This window comes from Saccostrea echinata, unplaced genomic scaffold (assembly GCF_033153115.1).
Source record: "Saccostrea echinata isolate AGI-Se365-2 ecotype Australia unplaced genomic scaffold, CSIRO_AGI_Sech_v1 ptg000054l, whole genome shotgun sequence".
NCBI lineage: Eukaryota > Metazoa > Mollusca > Bivalvia > Ostreida > Ostreidae > Saccostrea > Saccostrea echinata.
Genome location: NW_026889803.1, coordinates 47,113,608 through 47,137,069, shown reverse-complemented (window position 1 = coordinate 47,137,069; position 23,462 = coordinate 47,113,608). Strand labels below are relative to the sequence as shown.

The 23,462-nt window shown below is 33.4% G+C and overlaps 2 protein-coding genes across 2 annotated transcripts; both read left to right on the top strand.

Annotated features, from left to right (window-relative positions):
* The first annotated feature begins 10,971 nt into the window (after positions 1-10,971).
* Positions 10,972-13,041, top strand: LOC133204959 (G-protein coupled receptor 157-like). The gene is made up of 3 exons (XM_061340700.1): positions 10,972-11,380; positions 12,144-12,367; positions 12,552-13,041. Exons 1-3 carry the CDS (start codon positions 10,972-10,974, stop codon positions 12,921-12,923), a joined length of 1,005 nt encoding a protein of 334 aa, XP_061196684.1. The 3' UTR covers positions 12,924-13,041.
* Positions 13,042-16,093: 3,052 nt separating this feature from the next.
* On the top strand, positions 16,094-20,845 carry LOC133204958 (G-protein coupled receptor 157-like). The gene is made up of 3 exons (XM_061340699.1): positions 16,094-16,487; positions 18,857-19,077; positions 20,480-20,845. Exons 1-3 carry the CDS (start codon positions 16,094-16,096, stop codon positions 20,843-20,845), a joined length of 981 nt encoding a protein of 326 aa, XP_061196683.1.
* Positions 20,846-23,462: the final 2,617 nt, after the last annotated feature.

Here is a 23,462-nt window from a genome sequence, read left to right as displayed (position 1 = left end):
TATCACACGGAATACACATGTGAAGTTTGAAAGCCAGCCCAAGCTCCAACTGTTCAAAAGTTATGGCCAAAAAAGGTTAAAGTCTCTTAAGATTTGCAAAAGTGGGTCAAACTCCAAGGTCAAGATCAAAAGGTCAAATATGATGGTACTGAAAGAAAGTTCTTGTCACAAGGAATACACATGTGAAATCTGAAAAAAAAAAATAGCTCCAACCAATCAAAAGATATGGGCAAGGTTAAAGTTTTTGCGGACAAACAGACAGACCGACGGACGACGGACAGGGCAAAAACTATGTGCCCCCGATCTTCTATTACGGGGGCATAAAAATGTATATAATATTTTCCCCAAAACTAATTACAAACTTAACTTGAAACTTATACTACAGTCACATTTAAACTTAGGTTTGTAAAAGTCACTACGAAGTAAAAGAATCGCTCAAAACAACAACATTTATTTATTTCCAGTGTTTTCTTAGCATTCTAAATGACCAGTCCATGTAGTGACAGTGGCCAAGGGCTGAAACTGCTCGATTCAGAAAATCTCTCAGGTGTAAATTGGGGGGTTTACCTGATATCACCGTTAATTGTGCACAGATTTTGATGCGGTTTTTTTCTTTGGATTTATTTTATCTTTAACATATAAAAGAACTGCGAGCCATTTCCATTATCCTTTAAAATTTGGTAAAATGTTGCAAAAGTGGGTCAAACTCAAAAGTCGAGGATTCATGTATGATGGTACCAACAGAAAGGAATGCACAGTCATATATAATATGAAAGCCATAGCTCTAACCAATCAAAAGTTATGGGCAAGGTTAAAGTTTTTGCGGTCCTTGAAATGGAGAAATTTGGCGGCTGGGCGACTGCCAAAAGGGTGCAATTTTAGGATAAGTGTATATTTTGTAGATAGATTATACATATATCAGAAATGTGTATGGTACTTCGGTTTTGATTTTTTGTAGTTAATTAGAAAATACAACCTGTTGATTTTAGTTATTTTTATGCATAATATAGTGTATAGGGTACACCATTATCCAGGTAGCTCCTCCTACAGTTTTCGAAAAGGAAATTTTTAGTTTTGCAGATCAGTTGTACATATCAGAGATGTGCATGGTACTTGAATTTTGATTGTTGATAATTATGAGAAAAATACTAGTTGTTAAACTTGGTCATTTTATGCAAAATATTGTTAATAGGTTTCATAATTTGTCCGGGAAACTCCTCCTGCAGTTTTCTAGACAGGAAGTTTTTATTCTGCAGATCAATTGTACATATATTAGATATGTGCATGGTTCTTTGATTTTGATTTTAACAATTAATGAGAAAAATACCAGTTGTTTATCTTAGTTATTTTTATACAAAATATTGCTTATAGGGTATTATCATTTGCCGAAATAATCCTCCTACAGTTTTCAAGATAGGAAGTTTTGCAGATCAATTGAACACTCTTGTAGAATATGAAATCACTAGCAATGTAGCAACCGCTAATGATAAAACGACGCTTAATGATAGAAATATCATTTAGCGTTGCAATTCCACTGCTTAATGCCATGAATTATTGCATTAATAGTTGACATTCTCAACCACTAATGCTAAATCGCCACTTAATGAAAGAATTATATCATTAAGCGGTTGAGAATATCAACTTTTAATTGCACTGCAACGCTTAATGATATTTATATCATTAAGCGGCGTTTTATTATTAGCGGTTGCTACATAGCACCAACCGTTCAAGCGATATGGCAAAGGTTATAACTTTTCAAAAGTAAATAAAAATCCAATATAAAGGTCAAAATTGTCGGTACCCAAGGGATGATCGTGTCAGAAGCAAAATGAAAGTAATTCAAAAGCTACGGCCAAGGTTAAAGTTTTTTTTTTTTTTTCAAAAGTAGATCAAACTCCAAGTCGAAAAGTCACCAATGTTGGTACCCAAGGGAGAGATTTGTCTCAAGAAATATACATTTGAAATATGAAAGCCCTGGCACCAACTGTTCAAAAGTTATAACAAGATAAAGTCTCAATAATAGGTCAAACTCTTAGGTCAAGATCAAAAGGTCACAAAAGTTGGTACCTACGGGAAGTCTTGTCACAAGCAGAATACATTTGAAATATGAAAGCTCTAGCATTAACTGTTCAAAAGTTATGACCAAGATTAAAGTTTTATAAAGTACGTCAAACTCCAAGGTCAAGGTAATGAGGTCAAATATGTTGGTTCCTAGGCAAAGTTCTCGTCACAAGATAAACACATGTGAAGAAAGAAAGCCAGCGCTAACCGTTCAAAACTTATGGCCAAGCTTTACGGTATCACACCCGAAATTGTTTTCACTATATTATTCTAGAATAGAGTATAGAATTTTTTTTTAATCTTTAAAAGTCAGGTATATTTGAATTCATGAAAAAATATTAAGTAGGAAGTGTTAAACGTTACTGTCACTTTAGCTGACACTAAAAAACAGAGTACCTACACGACATTTTCTGATTTGTTCCATCTTCAGACAGAAATACCTTCAAAACCACGTGTTTTCAATGTGTTTGTAAACATCTTGTGTGTACCCCAGGAAGTGGCCTCCTATGCCCTGAATGAAATTGTCCCTTTCAAAAATCTTCAACATTTAACAAAGTACATAAAATATCTTATGCGCAGATGCCAAATAGAATAAGGAAAAATATAAAATTTTCTCACAACCAAAAAAAATATATTACATAAGGAACTACAATTGACTAAGTTCATTTTGATTGGTCAGTTACCGGTGTGATATCTCGTATAGGACCTTCTAAGTTGTCAGATTTTTTTCATTTTTGTATCTGAGATTCCTTAGATAAGTGTCACCAATATCCATAAGTCTGGTGATCTAATTCCGCTTATTGCTGGAGATATGATGCATTTATCCCCCTTAATTAATGCAGCCAAAAATACAAGCAGAACACTCTGAAAGAAGTTTTTTTTTGCTTATTTTGAAGCAGAATTTCATCATTAATAGACTAAGTATGGCAACCAATTTTGTATCTGTGGAGATTTTATGCATTGCTCTTCACAACAAGCAAAAAAGAGTTCACAAGTCTAAGACCATTATGTTATTATTCTATAACACTTTAATCATCAAAGAATAACATAATTTTCAGATACTGTTAAATATTAGGTTGATAATAAAATCTGTATCTAGTCAATTTATGTTCCAAATAACGCCCAGGTAATTGTCTGCAAGCAGCTGTGCAGAAGTTTATCTAAAAGCTGTGTTGTAACACAGGGAAGTCCAAATGTTATAAGCATCTAGGGAGGTGTTGGACAACTCTGACACTCCATTAAATTGGCTGTGATGATGAGAAAATGGAGAAAAAACAATTCAAATGTACGTTATTGTTGTAATTTATGTAACTGGCTTTCTCTGCAGACACAAACTGGCCATGAACATCCATAGTTATCCTCTTTTCATTGAATTACTCAGAAATTCCAAAGGTGTTTGATGAATTTGCATGATTAATGCAAGATTACAGCTTTTTTTTATTTACCAAATTTACATAAAAATTCAACATTAAAATTTTAAAATGTAAACCTTACTACATGTGTGATGTATGGTTAGGGCTCAAAATAAGTATTCACTCTCAGGCCCTGACAGTGTTTATGCATTCTTAGTCATAAGCTTCGTAACTGTGAAAAATTCTTAAATTTTATTTGTTCATTACTTTTATTATACATTTTTAACCCATTTCATTATTTCTATTCCTCCACTGCAACAATACATGTAACACGTAAGGTGAACAAAATTAAAGTAAATCCAGTCTCTGTAAGAATTATCTCTCTGAAGCATGTCTTCTTTACATTTTATCGTAGTTGTTGCCTCATTCCCAAACCAAGAATTAGTCTTTCCTTGAAAAATCAGCCTAAAGTACTTTTACGGCAAAGTTTAGACCCTGTAATTGACTGCGATCAGCTAGTGCACATAGCTTACAGTCATCTAAAATTTAAAAAACATTTTCTGACTTCTTCTTCTATACATGTCAGATGCATAATCCTACATTTTAAATGTCAAAATTATGCTGTTTGTCGGCACTTTGAACTATTTTTTAAAAGTAGGTAAAAGTTCACTTTCAAGGGTTAGGAGATCAGTAACCATGGTATCTAACAAAAGTCATTGTGCCGGGCAAAATATCAAATCCATATCTCTTACTATTCCCGTTATATAAGGTGTAACAGACGGACAAATTGACGTCGGGTTAAGGGAGCCGACTGGGGTTTTATTGTGTGAAAACTACTATAGAGAAACTCTTTAATTTTATACCATATGTTCCTTACATTGACTTCAGTATACATGCCAAGTTTAGTGAAAATCTACCGTCTGGTAACTTTTAAGGGACCATCTCAAAATACAGTTACAATTACTAATGGATTATAGAGGAAAATACTATTTTTTCGCACTTTGGAGCAAATTATACAAATGCTACTTAGACTTTTTGCTCAAATTATAGTATTTGATGAGTAATACTATATTGTACATTTTCTGCAAGAAACACTAAATTCTACCGTCTGGTTTCCAGAGGGGGCATCTCAAAATGTCAAAATTCATGATATTTTCCTGTTTTTATGGAGCACTACAAAACATGACAGATATCACAGATTTATATGAAAAATAATAAAAGTGATTGTGAGATTCTCAATTTCCTATGTTTAAAATTTCAAAAGCATCTATTTTATACATTTTATTTTATGACATAATTAATGACCCTTCTTTAAGAACTCCGATTATTCATAACGTAAAAAACACACCATTACGACGTCTATCTACCCATCACTTGAAAAATCGATTTAAAAAATCAGTTTTTTAAAAGCGTAATTAGATTTTTTTAACCTGAGATTTCTTAATTTTGTTAATTTTTATAAATTATGTAAAAATAAATGCTTTAAAAGAGTAAATACGCTTTATTTTACTATGCTACGTGAAGTATTGCGCAATGAAAACCCCAGTCGGCCCCCTTAAGTGATCCGTAAGTGTTCCTTTGCTTGCAGGCGACACAAAAGGGGATTGCAGTGGGAGGGAGTCTCTTCTCAAGGACAATCCGCTTTTCTACATACTATCTTACGATGGGCTTTGTGATTTTTTTTTTTTTTTTTTTTTTTTTTTTTTTTTTTTTTTTTTTTGCTGGGGTGGGGCATTTTTTTTTTTGGTTACTTAACCATATAAATTTCTTAGGTCTGAAAACCTTGAAGAGGGAGTTCTGAACTTCCTTCCCCAATTTGGTTCCGCAACTGAAATGCAATTTCCTCACCCAAGAGTTAACTGAAAACCCTTTGCTTTCAAGAAAGAAATTAATTTTTAGAGTTTTGAGAGAGGTAGATTTAATTGTTCAATGCTTATATATGTATATGAACTAAAACAAACGACAAAGTATCGTATTTTTTTTTATCGGTATTCTTTATAGTGTAGATATTTTACTGATTCATTTTCTGTAGGTAATCACAAAAACACCGCGCATGATGAATTTGTATGGATTATATTATTCTATACCTTAAAATTGTTTCCTCATTTCTAATGGTTTACTGAGGGGTGAAAAAATCGATGTTGGACCGTTTGATGAGATGTTGGAATGGTCGATTAGATATTGGATTATATTACTGAGACTAGGCGATTTAACTATATACATGTAGTTGATGTACGACATTTTCGGAATTCACCGAGTTAAATCCGCAGTACGAGTAAACTAAATTTAAACCAAAATTTTGTCATCTTAATCGTAAACATGGAAGCCAGCGCAAGATACGTCATAATATAAAGTAAAAGGTATAACAAAACTTACTGACTTGTTTCTCTAGGTGTCTTTGGTCTCACTGTCTGAGGCAAATAATTTTGGCTCTTGCCTTGGGTCCGACAAAACGCAGACTGCGAATTACGATTATTTTTTTTTTAACTCAAAAGTATTTGAATGGTAAATTAAAACGAAAAAAATCGATAAAGTACTTATGTTATATCGTTTCCGGTACACAAAATTAATATGATCTGTATGATTTTAGTATGTATACAACATGCAACTTCCTCCTCCAAAAAATAACAACAAAAACCCACCTAATAATGATCATTGTTATGATTTCCTTTAAATGCCTTGACTTTGATATAACATTTGGCCAATTGATTTACGCCTTAACCCATGCGTTCACGGGTTAATGTCTACTTATTTTAAAAGTCATACGTCACCTTGGTTCAGTATTTTCAGTACTTTGATTTTCTATATTGAAATGCTTGTTGATATAAGGTCAAGAAGATTTCACCCCCCCCCCCCCCCAAATTATTTGCTCACTTCAGAAAAGCATTATTTTTAGAACGCTAAATAAAATACTTGTGGCTTTTAGAAAAGGTGTTCTTGTAAACAAGATTTTTCATCGCACGGTTTCCGAGGCCCCGTGTCACGGCAGACGTTGGCACGATAAAGATCCCTCACTGCTCAATGGCCCTAAGTGCCGAGTAAAGGTCAAAATTTGAAGCCCTTCACCGGCATATGGTGACGTCTCTATATGAGTGAAAAATTCTCGAATGGGACGTTAAACAACATACAATCAATCAATCATTTCACGGTTTCAAAGGAGAAAAATTAAAATTAGATATGCTTTTTTGTTACTTGAATTAATATTTATTTTAGTGGGGACATAATTGAAAACTAGATATGTATTCTTTGTTACCTAATTATAATTTAATATTCATTTTGATGGACTGTATTGACCTTGTTCTCCCATAACTGCATTTTTAGTCATCGTGTCTTAAGTGGAGCAGTATAGGAATAATACAACTGGAGCCAATAATATCTTCTCCTTTGACGGAACATGACATAAAGACTGCAGAAAAATATTAACTTTGGCAGACGACATAAAAGAAAACAATTCGAACTTTCGGTAAGCGCCCTCAGTCGAATGTGTTCGGAATCATTTATTCTTCGTTGTTCAGTAAATTATAATGCCTGGTGAGTTCTCGATAACTCTGTGGAGACTAAATAAAGCGAGACTACTACGAGACTGTCAATAGATCAGGTATTATTAACGGAAATTAGCTAAGAAATAGTGCATTATTGTCCCCCGCTTTCGCGAAAGCGAGGGGACATTAAATCTCATTCGTCTGTCTGTCTGTCAGTGTGTCTAGCTGTCCGTCTGTCAGTCTGTCACAAAAACTTTAACCTTGGTCATAACTTTTGAATGAGAAAAGATAGGGCTTTCATATTTCACATGTACATTACCTGTGACAAGACCTTTCCAAATATACTATGATTTTTTACCCCGTGACGTTGACCTTGAAGTTTGACTTACTTTTCAAAATTTTAACATTACTTTAAATTTTTCCTAACTTTTAAATGGGAAAAGATATGGCTTTCATATTATACATGCATATTACATAAGACAAGGACTTTCTAAATATACTATGACTTTTTACCCATGACTTTGACCTTGAAGTTTGACTTACTTTTTAAAAAAATAATTTTTGCTTATAACTTTTGATTGAGAAGAAGTAAAGCTTTCATATTTCACATGTACATTATCTCTGACAAGACCTTTCCAGATATACTACGCTTTTTATGACCCTTTGACCTTGACCATTAAGTTTGATCTACTTTTTAAAAATTTTAACATTTCTTTAAATTGGTCATAAAATCTGAATTAGAAAAGATAGGGCTTTCATGTTATTCATGTATATTATCTGAGACAAGATCTTTTTAAATATACTTTGACTTTTAACCCTGTGACCTTGACTTTGAAGTTTGAACTACTTTTCAAAAATTTTATCTTTGCTTATAATTTTTGATGGAGAAAAGATACGGCTTTCATTTTTGACAGGTGCATTACCTGTGATAAGACAATTCCGAACATGCTATGATGGTTGACCCCTTGACCTGAAGTTGACATTCACGTGTGACCTTCACGTTTGACCTAATTTTCAAAAATTTTAACACTGGTGATTACTTCTGATTGACCTATGATACGGCGTTTGTATTTGACAAGTGGTATACCTGTGGCAAAATGTTTCCGAATGTGCTTTGATATTTGAGCCCGTGGCTTTGACCTTATTTTCAAACATTTTATCAGTGTTGCTAACTTTTGAAGGAGCGAAGATAGAGCATTCTTATTTGACACGTGCATTATCTGTGACAAGCATTTCCAAATGTTCTATGATTTTAACCCCAGGACCTTGAGGTTGACATAATTTTCTAAAATTTTAACATTGCTGATAAATTTTGATTGAGAATAGATATGGGATTTACATTTGACATGTGCAACCTTTCCGATTGTAAACTCTGATTTTTTACTTCGTGGCCCTGACCTTAATGTTTAACCTACAGTCTTTTTTTTCAAATTAATTTTACATTTGTAATAATTTTGAATGAGAGAAGATAGGGCTATTTCTACATCACATTGCCTATATCAACACCTTTCAAAAAGGTATATCATTTTTTTATTTTATGACCTTGACCTAGAAGTTTGACCTTCTTATAAAAAAAATTTAACTTCGACCATAACCTTTATGCCCCATAAGAGACAGGGCTTCATATTTTTATTTTTTTTTTTTTACATCTGCATTACTTGTGACAAGACCTTTCGGATGTATTATGATATTTGACTTCATGACTTTGACCTTCAAGTTTGAATAGTTTTGAGAAGCTATGATCTTTGCCATTACTATTATTAATTCAATAATTTTTTTGTATGACGACAAGACCCACTAACAAGACAGTTACAATAAGACATAAATAATGGCATCCCATCCAATAAGACACCGAAAGCGGGGGACCACAATTCTATGAATTTGCTTGTTGTTTGTACATTTTGAAGTCATTTTTTAAGAGCAATCATTTTTTTACACGATTTATAAAGCGTAACCTCCCCAAACCCACTTTATACCGTATAAATTGGGTAGCTATTAAATTCATTCCTTAAATGTATAAAGAGCTATGATTGAACGAAATTTTCCCGGAATGAATAATTATATACTACAAGATTTTTTTAAGAATTAGACTGCTTAAATGTTGTTGGTAACTTACTAGTAGTAAAACCATATGATTAAATGACAAAAAATTGTAGAGATTGAGTGCAAATAACCAAATAAATTTCGAGGAAAATTTGTCCCGTCGTTCCCACTTTACAATAAGTGTAAATGACCAGGGCCTAATTTCGAGTAAAAAAAAGGTTCATTTTGGAATTTATTTCAGGATATCTCAGAAGGTATAATGAATTTCGGAATGAACTTTGGTCGTATTGTAGATTGTTTACATGTGTATAGATATGAATAGAAAGTAAAATTTTAGGTCATTTGATTTAAACGTATTTCTTTTTTATGTATTCCGGAAAATATATTTTGAAAATTCTGCATTGATTTTGAAATTTTCTTTTCCTCACCTACCTACCGACTCAATTTTCTCATTCTGAGTCGGGAGAGGGCAAGCAAACATTATTTTACATGTAAAGTTGGCCCAATAGGAGAATATTTAGTAACTAGATATGCTGGATGTATTTTAAAGCAATCTCTGAATTGATCAGTAGAAATACGTGAATAGAAAGGTGTAGGTATAAAGAACACGCGAAATTGCTCACAGAACAGAAAAAAGAGCATTCATGTTGTAAACTTTGAATTTACTGGATGAAGCCAGATAGAGTGCGCCAGTAATTAGCTTTGTTTAATGTTAGAGAAATATACAGGATGCGGAAATACAACTAAGTAAATGTCAGTGATGGATGCTTATACAGAAATGAATACAAGCCGAAAAGAGAAATCACAGATTCTGACCTAAATCACCTTGTCATGTAAAGTGTATGCGAAGGGAGATTACCCAGTTTTATCTACTTACAACATCAAATATTATTATACTGAATTAATTCGGATGTATTTCACTATTTAATTCTCCATGCATGTAAGATGGAATGTACTTTTATTACACTATTTATTACACTTTTTTCATCATCTATAACTTATAATTATACCTACGCAAACAAGGTTTGGGGTTATATAGGAATCACCATTTCCGTCTGTCTGTCTAGCTGTCTGTGCAAACGGACATGTCCATATCTTTCGTACGGGGGCACATTAGAATCTACTACTTCACACAAAGATTGATCATGACCTGAGGGTGTGTCATGACCTTGACCCAATGTCATTTGGGCATGTTCAAGGTCACTGAAAGAAAAAGTTCACCCTTCGTGTCCGGTCCATATCTTTCTTATGGATAAACTCGGAGTGTTCCCAATTTTCACAAACATTGTTTATGACCAGAGTGTGTGTAATGACCTTGATCCAAGATCATTTGGGCAAGTTCAAGATCACTGAAGAAAAAGTTGATAATTCGTGTCCGGTCCGTATCTTTTTTATGAAGAATAATGTTGGGATGTTGGGCGTTTCCACTTCACACGAAGATTGCTTATGACCTCAGGGTGTGTCATGATCTTGACCTATAGTCACTGTAGAAAAAATGAATAAATAATGCATTCATACTTTCCAGTCGAGAAATACTTGAATTTTTTTTTTCAATGTAATAAAAAACAATGATATTATTAGTATTGATGTTTTATTAGGTTGCGACTTAGTTTCATTCATTAAAAAATATAATGAGCAATTACAGGTAAATTCTAAATGTTTAAACAAATTGTGAACACTTCTTAGATCCATCAAATACTAGTGTTAGTGACTTGGCACCTTCTCTGAAAAACAAAGCGGGGGGTATTTGTCCATTTTTGGACAGTTCTAGTTTGTACTATTGTGAATTTAAAAACATTGTTTTAGATTATAAAATTATATCACTCAAAATGTACCATATTTAACGTCATTGATCTTAATGACATTTCATAGTTTAAAAAAAATTATCTTGATAAATAAGGAAGCTGATATGTGCCCTTTAAATGTAAATAAATGATCATACATGTATCTTTACTTAAAGATTACAAAATCAATGTTTATCTACCAAATCACAAAAAATACTTCACTTGTATCTTTTAACAACAAGGAACAGTATGATTCTATCTAGACATTGTATACCTTTAGCGGCGGCCATTACTCTGCTTAGTGCTTCTCTTTCGCTTACTGGAGGATTTGCACTCTTGCTTACCTACAACAAGATACCAGAATTCCAAAGCCCGGTCAGAAAAATTCTGGTTTTCCTTACAGTTGCTGACATTTTTTCAGCATTTGGATATATAGTTGGTACTGCTAATTTTCTCAGACTGGACGACTCCCAGAAGAACTCGACAGATCCGATATGCAAAGCACAGAGTTTTGTCACCACATTTGCCAGCCTTAGTTCGTTTGCTTGGACATCCATCATTGCAGTTCATTTATTTTTGGCTATACGAAGACAACAAGACTTTGAAAGGAATCGCCTTCTGAAGATCGTGTATTATATATTAGGATGGGTTGTACCAGGTACGGTTTTCATTGCTATATTGTCTTCATCTATTGTGCAATATTTACTAGCTTCAACCATGCAGCTCTTTCTTTTTTTATTTACATTTTGATATCTCCTTTATCATTGGATTTTAGTATGGATTTCTTTTTCCAAAATACATTGTCTTCCTACATGGCGTGACGACACCATGTACATGTATATAAAACCTTGTCGTATAGATACAATTACACTATGAAATTGGTATTTTTTTTAATTTTCAGAGGCGTTTATATTTTGATATCATACGAGACTTGAAAATACCCCTTTTTGCCTTTCAGAGGTCCAGGTTGACCTCTTCTTCTATACACATTGTCTGGATTCTCGGATGGTTTTTAAAAGTATATATATTGACTTTTGAGGATTGCATGATGCTGCGATATTGAATAGCAATTCAACTTATTAAACGCTACTTCTTTGCTAACATATAAATAATCCTTTCATTTTTTTTATTAAATGAAATGAGAAGTCAAAAATATGTTTTATGGCTTCCCAAAGAAGTTATTAGATATTATATAAGGAAAATTCAATGAGTATTTCTAAAGAGTTTTAAGTTTCTTCGATTTATCTTGAAAGAATTTCACCTTCAAAGAGGAGTTACTAGCCATGGAAAGGTGTCGTGATTAATATAAAAAGATATCTAAGTATAATATAAAAAATATTAGAGTTGTCTCACGAAAAATATTTTGGATTCTTTATTAGATTTCGAAAACCGCTCATAATATTCGATTTTTCTGGTTGTAGCTATTATCAGCATTTGTTTTCTGGTCTTGGACAAGCTTGGGCGAGACGTCCATGGACGTCTAACGGTCACTGGTCTGTGGTGTTGGGTCAAGGTCGAACACAGCAATGGAACCCGGACTTCAGGCATAGTGTCGCTATTAATGTCTGGAAAACTATGGGAACTTATGACTTATGTCCTGTCATTTTCGATGTATATGTTACTGAAGATAAACACTTACTTTGAGGTAAAATTTTATTTTTATGATGGGAGTTGCTGTTCTTAATTAATAAAGTGGATAACTTTTATGCTCGTTGCTTTACATTGAACCTCTGTGGAAGTCTGTTATAAATATGGTTTTGAAAATTGTTGATAATGATTTTTCTGCGGGTAAATTTTAATGCAATGTAATTTTAGAAAATACTTTGCAGAGACAGAAAAATAGAAGCTATTGTTGGAGTGATGTAGATGGCGCTAACCTGACAAACGAAGATGAACGATTCTGTTTCACGTGGCTCGTTCTGTATTTACTTCGCTTTTGGGGAACAATAAGATTCTTTTTTGCAGTAGCTGATGTACAATCCGACGAGATAATTTTTGCAGATACCCTTTTCATGTATTTCCAGTGTGCAGGTGACAGTGCTCAAGCATTGGGAAACTTTATCTTGTTTTGTCTACTTGACAAAAATATCAGAAAAAAGTATCTTGAAATGATTGGTGACTTTTGCAAAACGCGAAAAAAGTATGAATTATTGAATGCAGAATCAGACGGTTATCAGAGCACATTGTATACTGAGAGGTAGTGAAGAAAAACGGCTGTTCCGTTTGTTTATTAAATTGCCTTTTGTTAGTTCATGTTGAAAATTGACTAAAAAGATATTATTAAGAAGTGACAGCTTTTGGAAATTAAATTCATGCATAAACATGAAAAGAATTTTTTTCAGGAGTTATTTTTTTCAAATTTTTTTATCTCTCTTATGTATAAAACTTACAAATAAATATATTTCCATTCTTCTGTCGATACGATATATCCCGGTGAGCTTGAGATAAAAGATACCACAGAGTCTGACACATCTGTTTCATATTTGGATATTTTACTTGAAAAAGACGTTAATGGAAATCTAACAACCAAGCTTTATGTTAAACGTGATGACTTTAACTTTTCAATTGTCAATTTCCCTTACTTATGCAGTAATATATACCTTCATCACCTGCGTACGGGGTTTATATCTCTCACTTGATTCGATACGCAAGAGCGTGCTTTACGTATGTACAATTTCTAAAACGAGGTAAATTATTGACAAACAAGTTGATGAAACAAGAATATCAGCAGTATCATTTAAAGTCATCATTTCGTAAGTTCTATGGTCGATACAATGACCTTGTCAGCAAATACAATTTATCATTGAGTCAAATGCTGACTGACGTTTTTCATACTAATTGTTAGGCCATTATTTACACACTGAATTGTCGACGGATTTTTCCGTTATCATGACAAGGAGCACACTGCGGGTGTGACCCGTCGGCAGGGGATGCTCACCTGATCCCACCTCTGATGTTTTGGAGGTCCGTGTTTGCTCTGCTCCTATTTTGTAATGTTTAATGGACTTTTGAGTTTGAATACTGTTCGTTATCTCCATATATTTCATATATATATATATATATATATATATATATATATATATATATATATATATATATATATACACTTTTATTGACATTGCTTATTATTTTTATGACTGAAAATAAGTTTTTTAGTCGAAACAATTAAGAAATGTTTTTAAGTTTTGTGCGAGTAATTGGTGTGTATATCACACAGACTTGTCACGAGGCATATTTCATGAAGCGCGCTAGCGCTTCATGAAAAATATGCCTACGTGCAAGTCTGTGTGATTTACACACCAATAATTCACACAAAACTTAAAAGCATTCTTTATGTTTACATTTTACAAGATTAAAAGCACCAATAATATACTCAATATATGAATTTTTTGCTGCCCTATATCGTTACATTTTTATTTACGTCTCTGTAGCCTCATTGTGACGTCACTTTAGCGCGAGTTTCACCATGTATATTTCTACGCGTGAGTATACACAAAAATGACTTTCAAATCAATTTCACAGTTGGCTTTGTAGAAAAAGACAGCAAATGTAAATATTACAAATAGGGAAATCAGTTTTATATTTCATATATTTTGGCAGAGAACTTCAGAAAAATGGATATTCTTTTCTTACGAAATGTTGTTTCTTTATAATAACAGATTTCTGTCCAAAGGTTTAAGAAGACATAAAAATTGTAGAATAGGACACTAATTATTTAAGATGACAATTGCAAGTTAACAGTTTCAAGCAGATACCAAAGCTTTCCTACTTGGCAATGAATAAGAATCTTATCACTTCAAGCAACATGTAGGACCATAATACGTACGACGTATATCCTCATTTACGTTCTTTGGCAGGGTTATTGCTCTTGCCTAAAGTACTATTATGAATGACATACATGTAAATAATAATTGTTTTATATCTGTAAACCACGATTGTGTAAAAAAAAAAACGAAAAAAAAAAAAAAACGACAGCACAGGTTGTTATAAGTTCAACACACTCATCAATTAAAATACACAAATAAACAAATTTATGTCTGGCCCCGCAAAATCAATACACAAAACCTTGGAAATATCCACAATACTCAAGTGTTCATATAATAATACATAACACCGATCATAAAATATCTTATCACTAAATAATACGTATCTTATAATACTTCTAGTCTTCGTTCTAGCCGCGATAGTTTTAACACTTAAAAAGAATGGGGGCGTACGAGGCGAGGACAATCCCTAACTCTGAGACAATATATTTCGCAACTTTCAAAGTTCACGAAAAGTTTCATTTTTCAAAAAATTCTTGCCATTAATGTCACCTTTAAAACATTTGATTCATTTATTTTATTGAATAACTTTTAGATTTTAGAATTGAAAAATATTTTGTCCCAGAGCGGGGGATTGTCCTCGCTTTGCACGCCTCCATTTTTTTTAATGTAAAAAGTGATCTCGTCTAAACCTATTTAATCATAAAAGTTTAGCAATGAAATAAAAATTATTTACAATTCATAACAACTCACATTTAACAAACAATTTACCAAAATTATGGAATTTAGGCTATAACTTAATTCTAATGATTTTTGTAATAAAGTGCCGTGCTGCTCAGATAAAAGAAAGAAACATGCAAGTTTTCAATTAATGGAAATATACATGTAGAAATGCAGAAATCTCATCCTGAAACAATACTTATACTTCCAAGATAAATACCAAACAAAAAGTCAAACATACCATGACTCCCAAAGGATATTAATTCCAATACAACCTGCTGGTACAACAGCACAGGACAAGAGCGACCAACACCCATACATGTAGGAAATTCAAAAACCTGTCTAAAGTCTCTTGACATGTGATAGGTCTGCACCTATCGTTGGAGTATTGATGGGAAAATAATTACTTCAACAAAATTGTAAAATAAATTAACACAGACACTTTTAATAGTTTTGTATATGATTATAAAACTTTTATTTCGCATGAAAATAAAATATCAAAATTTTAAAGTTACGGTATATAAACAAAATTCTTATATGCAATATATGCTCAGAAATAAGTGAAAACTTGATAGAAAGAATCTCCAATGATTTCTGATTGACTACGATTTGAGTTGGTTGCACCAATTCTCTGGCGATCATATATATATATATATATATATATATATATATATATATATATATATATATATATATATATATATATATATATACTTTTGACCCACAGTCAGTGATAACGATATATAAATCTAGATACTGTGTACCAAAAAACTTAATTACTGCCTTCTTTTTATCATACTGATAAAAGTTACTGCGACTTATACTTTAATTCTACACGGAAATCCTGTTTTTTACAGCCTATCGTTTTCTGCGTCAAACTTTGTGATATGGAAGACAGGGAAAACATTTCTGTGATAACTTTGGTCAGTTGTTTTGCATCCCTCCTTGGAGGAGTAGGCCTGTTAATGACCCAGTATAAAATGGAAAACCTACATTACATGCTCAGAAACCTTTTAAGTTTCCTTACAATTGCTGATATTATAACAGTCTTAGGATACATATGTGGGACCTTCAATTATATGTACTCCCACGACGAAGATACTCGGAACACCACCCTTTGTGAAGCCCAGAGTTTTGTGACGACGTTTTCCAACATGTCTTCTTTTGCTTGGACCTCTATTATTACAGTACATCTATTTTTATTAGTCAGAACAACAAATGACTGGGATAGGAACACCTGCTTAAAAGTTTTATATCACGTCATAGGCTGGTTTATCCCAGGTAAGTCTGTATACACAGATTTATTTCTTAAGTTAATTCACACAAATTCATACCACCTGATTTTTCTGATCTCTCTCAACTTGGTTACCAATCTGAAACATTTGTGTGTCAGTCAACATGCTTTGTGATTTCAAACTGTCTCGCTTACTAGGATGAGAAATTGTAAACAAGTGCGTGCGTATTTAAGTTCTAAGCGACCCCAGTCATTTGTTTGAATATACATTGTAGCAGACTACGCTTTCTAAATCTTTTGGGCCATCATTAAAAATATCTTTGTTTCCCCTAACCCGACCCTAAAATTTCAAGTTGAGTAGGTAGGTAGGTAAAAAATTTTTTCCTGACAACAGTTTTGAAAATACATTCTGAAAATTGAATAATATCTGTATAAATAACAAAGAACAGAAGAAACCGATTTTTAAACCGAATATCATACAAATGAAATTTAACATGTATGGTAAATCAATTCACAAATATTATTCATTTGAACTTAATTTTAAATTTAATGAAATTGAATTTTTACAAAAAGACAAGATTCGCAAATACTCAACCATCGGCCACCCGAGTATTTTTTTAAAACCTACTATCATCTTCGAGTGCTTACACAGATAAAATGTCAAGGGCCTCGCGTGGCGCAGTAATTTTAGTGTTTCGTTTTGAGTCACGACGTTATTCAGGAGCTTATTCTAAGTCACAGGTCCCGACGTTGGGCGTGGAAACTGGTCAGTCAAATGAGACCTTAAAAAAACGTAGGGCCATGCAGTGTCACAGTATACATGTAGATGTTGGAACGATAAAGATCCCTTACTGATGCTTTACATGTATGATCAATGGCCATAAGTGCCGAGAAAAAAATCTAAATTAGGAGCCCTCCACCAGGCAGGTGTTCAAATGTTGTCGACCCAGCAATTTTTTAAGGTATTTTAAAGCAAAGAAACAACCCATTTTCAAGGGCCCAACTAAAGAAAAGAAAAATACACTGAACGTCTCAGGAAGCCGTGCCATAAGCCAACTTGAAAGATTTCAACACTATTTGAAAAGAGAGTACCTGTATAAACAATATTTAATTCAACCAAACCATATCTAAAATGATTAAAGTTTCATACATCTAATGTTATAGTCACGAAGTTTACCCCATAAATAAAAGGAATGAAGAAACGACATCCGAATTATATTTATCAAGATGAAATAATTATTCAAAGATATATTTACAAATCCTATGATCCTATACACATTTAGTGAAAAATAGAATCATACATGAAGTGTTTTTTAGATCAAAACGAATGAAATGCAGTGAAATTTATTGATATGCATACACAAAGTGGGCCCCTCATCTGCTCATGAGGCAGGCCTTGTCATGCTTACTACGTACGTTAATTTTAGAAGACAGATTTGTAAATACCATCTTAACACTCCTTAGTCATGGTATATTTAATTCACGAAATGTTTCAAGAGTTTAGGATTCTAATAAGTTAAAGATGTACACTGATATATATTAAGATTGATACATCGCCGTTGTTTTATAACACTAAATAACCCTCTGTGGCCACATGTTGTGGGCGCCAAATGGGAGTAAAACAAATGTCGCCATTCTGATAAAAAAACGAATTTTGATGAAATTGTATTTTATAAAGTTGATAAACAATAAAAATAAATATTTGAATAGTCTTATTAAAAAAACTTTTCAGTCGGCACGATTTGAGTGGGTCGGTCGCGTTAGGGGAAACAAACCTATTTTTTATTTTGGCCTTGTGAAATACTTGATATAGCTGGATTATTCCAACTGTTAGGCCCAATAAAGTCATTTATCGCCTTATAGATTTCTAGCTCATCCGATGCTTGATATCAGGCTAACTTGTTTCAATGAATAACCTGAAATGCTGGATAAACTAGAGTATCACTGATACACTTCACGATACGAAGATAACATTCATATTAAACTCGGTGCTAGAACCCGGAAAACTTCGGCTCGCCTGATACGCTCATTGTACGCCAGTAAGCGTGTGCATTATCTATAAGGTTGTGTGATTATATATAAGGTCGTTATCAAATGATGAGCTAGTATATTAAGAAAGGTTTTTGAAAAGAATTTTTCGACTAAACAACTTTTTCACTTATACTTTAATTCAAAACCACACTCATTTACATTTACTTAAAAGCCATAGGCCTACTAAAATTTCCTCATACGAACTGCTAACAAAATTAAGAAATATTTGCGTCATAGGGTTTTGAGATACTGGATTTAGAGATTTATTGAAAAGGAAGCTTTGATGAATCGACCGATAGAAAAAAAGCAGTTGTGGTTTATTTTTTTTATTAAAATACATGAGAAATTTACTGTACTTACTGTATGGTACTTGTTTGCGTTTTAGGTTTTATAACAGTGGTCATGTTAGTAACTGAACGTCTAGGAGAAAGCTACAATATTACAACGGGACCTTGGTGTTGGATTAAACTAAACCAAACCAATGGAAGTGACATTCAGCTAATCGACAAAGAGGTCATGCTTCTCGCCGGCAAATTGTGGGAGTTCTTGACTTACATTTTATCGTTAGGTGTATTCATGCATTTGAAGATCACTGCTTACATTGAAGTATGTATCCCTTAGTTTCTCAATTGAATGATTTTGATATTTTTACGTACTTTTACTCCTAATATAATGATTCCCTTAAATGGTAATCATGATAAGGTAAATGTTACACGTACCAAAGAAATGATGGTTGTATGTAGTGTTGACCTTGATGTGAACACATGAAAAAGATTTTTTTTTCAAAAGTAAGCTAACCTATATACGACATAAAATCGAATTGAGATCAACAATTATTATTAGGGCCCCGCTCTGCGGGCGCCCTATAGTGATCAGTCCGTCCGTCTGTCCGTCTGTCCGTCCGAGATCTCTTGTCCGGAGCATATCTTCTATCTCCTTGGCCCAATCTGGCTCATGCTTTACCCACAGAATGTCTTTGGGTAAAGGGTGTGCAGTGACCTTGAACCATGTTTCTAGGTCTAAGGTCAAGGTCATAGCAGAATTATATATATGAAAAATCCTTGTCCGGAGCATATCTTCTCTCCCCTTGGTCCAGTGTGGCTCATACTTCACTCACAGAGTGCCACTGGTCAATGGATATGCAGTGACCGAAGTTTCTAGGTCAAGGGTCAAGGTCAAAAATAGCCTCTCTGTTTAAACTCTTGTCCAGAGCATATTTTCTCTCTACTTGGTCCTATCTGGCTCATAGTTCACCCACAGAGTGCCTTTGGGTAAAGAGTGTGCAGTGACCTTGAATCTTGTTTCTAGGTCTAAGGTCAAGGTCATAGCAGAATTATATGAAAAATCCTCGTCTGGAGCATATCTTCTCTCCTTTTGATCCAATGTGGCTCACACTTCACTCTCAGAGTACCACTGGTCAATGGATGTGCAGTGACCTTGAGCGAATTTTCTAGGTCAAGGGTCAAGGTCAAAAATAGCCTCTCTGTTTAAAATCTTTGTTCGGTGCATGATTTCTTTCTCTTAAGTCCAGTCAGCCTCAAACTTTACCAATTGACTTAGGGTACAGAACATTTGTGATTTTCCTTCCATATTTTGATATATATGCAACAGTTTTCATAGAGGATATGCAACATTTTTTTTTTTTTTGCCGCTTTTTGATAGAGGGTATGGAGCACTCGTGATTTTCGTGCCATTTTTTATTATAACAAGGATGACAAAGAAGCCCTTTAGACTCAAACAACACATCCCTTAATAGTACTGAAGTGTTCCTCTTCAAAATAAACCCTTTTCAGCTACTTTACTTCTTCATGTTTGTTGCTGAAAGCGGGGCCCTTTGAGATGACCACCATCTCAATGATATCTAGTTATTAAATAAAACGACTGAACAAAGCATTTTAAAATTTATTTTTAACTGCAAATTCTCATATTTCGCATATTATAAAACATTAATCATTATTGAAACAAATTATTTTATGTTCTGTCAAAGCTTATTTTATTTATAATCCAGAGAGAAACAAAACAGACCTATCGTTGGAGTAGAATGGTGATGAATCCGGCTTCATTAAGAAGGGAGGACGAACGTTTCTGTTACATTTGGCTGCCATTGTATCTGTTGAGGTTCTGGGGAACACTGCGGTTCTTTATGGTGATATCCAATTCAAATGAGCTCCAAAATGGTCCTAATTATCTGTTGTACCTACAGTGTGTTGGTGATAGTTCTCATGCTTTGGGGAATTTTATTCTATTTTGTCTTCTGGATAAAGAAATTCGGGGAAAGTACATGTCGGTGTGCTTTCGAAGGTTTGAAAACCAGGAGGAACAAGAAGAAAATCCCACTCTCTCTGCGCATTATCAATCTATTGGTTCATCTTGATACAGAGATCCTACAAAATGTACTGATTTTATGTTTCCTATTTAACGTTTATACTTATGGTATTTTTTTATTACTAAGACACCTAATGGCGTCCTAATAACATTAGATGTCTTAGAGGCCTAATTATATTAGGTGGTAAGAGGCCCTATAACTTGGTGCCCGATACCTAATGGTGGCTTAATTATGTTAGGTAGTAGGAGGTCCTATTATTTGATGCATGAAGGACGCCTAATAGAAGCCTATTGTAACGTGTGTCCAGCCGAGCGGTCTATATTTTCCTGTAGACACGTACCCGGTTACACCCGGGATTTCTTCAGTGCAAATAACCGAACAAATAATCTGTTTCTTGTCCACTAGGACACAAACCTAATCAATATATTTAAGTTGATTATTTAAACAATTTATTTAATCAATATATTTACCATGATTTGCACAATTAATCAGGATAAAATCAAGGAACAATTGACACTAGACCACCTGTCCTAACGTTGACCAATGTCCCCGGGCAACTGGCCTAACCAAGGGTCCAGCAGGCATGTTCACGAAACTTTCCTAAGTTATGTCCTAAGATTATTCCTAAGATAGGACTTGGGAAGAAAGTTAGGAACATCCTAAGATCAACTTAGGATATATCATAAGATGTAGCTCGACGGTAACTTAGGAACATCTTAAGACATCCTAACGTACAATGAACGCTCTTAGTTCTTTACATTTACCGCTTGTCAAGCAATTTTTTTTCTACAAAAGTGAGATTTAAAGCTAAAATCTTAACGTCTCAGTCATCTACCTTGATGATGATTATGATATGACGTATTTATAAAACTCTGTTTCTTTTTTTTTCTTTTTTTTTTTTGTAATATAAACAAGCTACGGAAGCCCGTTGAGGCCAGTTCAGAGAAAGAAATATTTTTTATTGCGTTTAAACGCAATAATTATTGCGTTTAAACGCAAAACATTGCGTTTAATCGCAATAATTATTGCGTTTAAACGCAAAAGATTGCGATTAATCGCAATGTATATTGCGTTTAAACGCAAAACACTTTGCGTTTAATCGCAAAAGATTGCGATTAAACGCAATCTTTTGCGTTTAAACGCAATACTTTTGCGATTAAACGCAATAATTTTTGCGTTTAATCGCAATAATATTTTTGCGTTTAAACGCAATATTTTTTGCGTTTAAACGCAATAATGTTTGCGTTTAAACGCAATAATTTTTGCGATTAAACGCAATACTTTTGCGATTAAACGCAATACTTTTGCGATTAAACGCAATACTTTTGCGATTAAACGCAATAGTATTGCGATTAAACGCAATAATTTTGCGATTAAACGCAATAATCTTTGCGTTTAAACGCAATAATCCTTCCTTATAAGGATTTGCTTTGCATTTAAACACAATGATACTGTAGTTTCAAAATCAAACATGAATTAGTCAAAGCTTATAATTACATGTACTAGTACCCGCCACTTCAACTATTAGAAGATCCGATTTGTTCTGTGTCTTTTTGCAAAATTTTCCAGTTTTGAAAATTGTAATAAAACAATGGCATCCTAACAACCTGATTGTCTTAAATGTATTAGAACCCAAAACTCTTAATGAAGTCTCTGATCAATCGCTTACGTGTATCATAACTTATAGAGAAAGTTTCAGTGGTATTAATAGCACTTGTCAATTTGATACATGTAGTACACATCGATCAATCTGTTTTCATTTGATTTTGATTTTGACCTCATATAAATCCATCGCATATGTTCTTGTGTTTATTGTATGCAACCACAGGAAGGGTTATGAATGTACATTGAAGTCTAAATACTTCATCATGTTGTACGTAATTCCAACATTTCCTCAGTCCTTTCCAAAAATCCCTTTATACATGATTTAAACTTGTGACTGCAACGTATGGGACAGTTTTTTTAGCAGAACAACTGACCGAAACTTCATTAAAAATGTAGAGAATAAGCTTAAGACATGTCTCGTTCTTAGGATTCCTTTGTTTTTACAACCCGACATTTTTTTCTCCTCTATAAATTCTTATTAGTGATTTACCTTTCAGAGAGTGTTTGCTCGGAGAAATCTGATTCTATATAGACAACACACAATTTCCTAATAAGTAAAAAGAGAAAGAAATAAAAGATATAAGTATGCGTGGGTCCATTGTTCTCTGCAAGGTTTGATACAAATGACTGCCTTTAAACACAAAGATTATTGCCATTGAACTCAAAGATTATTGCGTTTAAACGCAAAAAGTATTGCGTTTAAACGCAAAAGTATTGCGTTTAAACGCAAAAATTATTGCAATTAAACGCAAAAGTATTGCGTTTAATCGCAAAAGTATTGCGTTTAAACGCAAAAATTATTGCGATTAAACGCAAAAGTATTGCGTTTAATCGCAAAAATTATTGCGTTTAAACGCAAAAATATCACTGCGATTAAACGCAAAAATTATTGCGTTTAATCGCAAAAGTATTGCGTTTAAACGCAAAAGATTGCGTTTAATCGCAATCTTTTGCGATTAAACGCAAAGTGTTTTGCGTTTAAACGCAATATACATTGCGATTAAACGCAATCTTTTGCGTTTAAACGCAATGATTATTGCGATTAAACGCAATGTTTTGC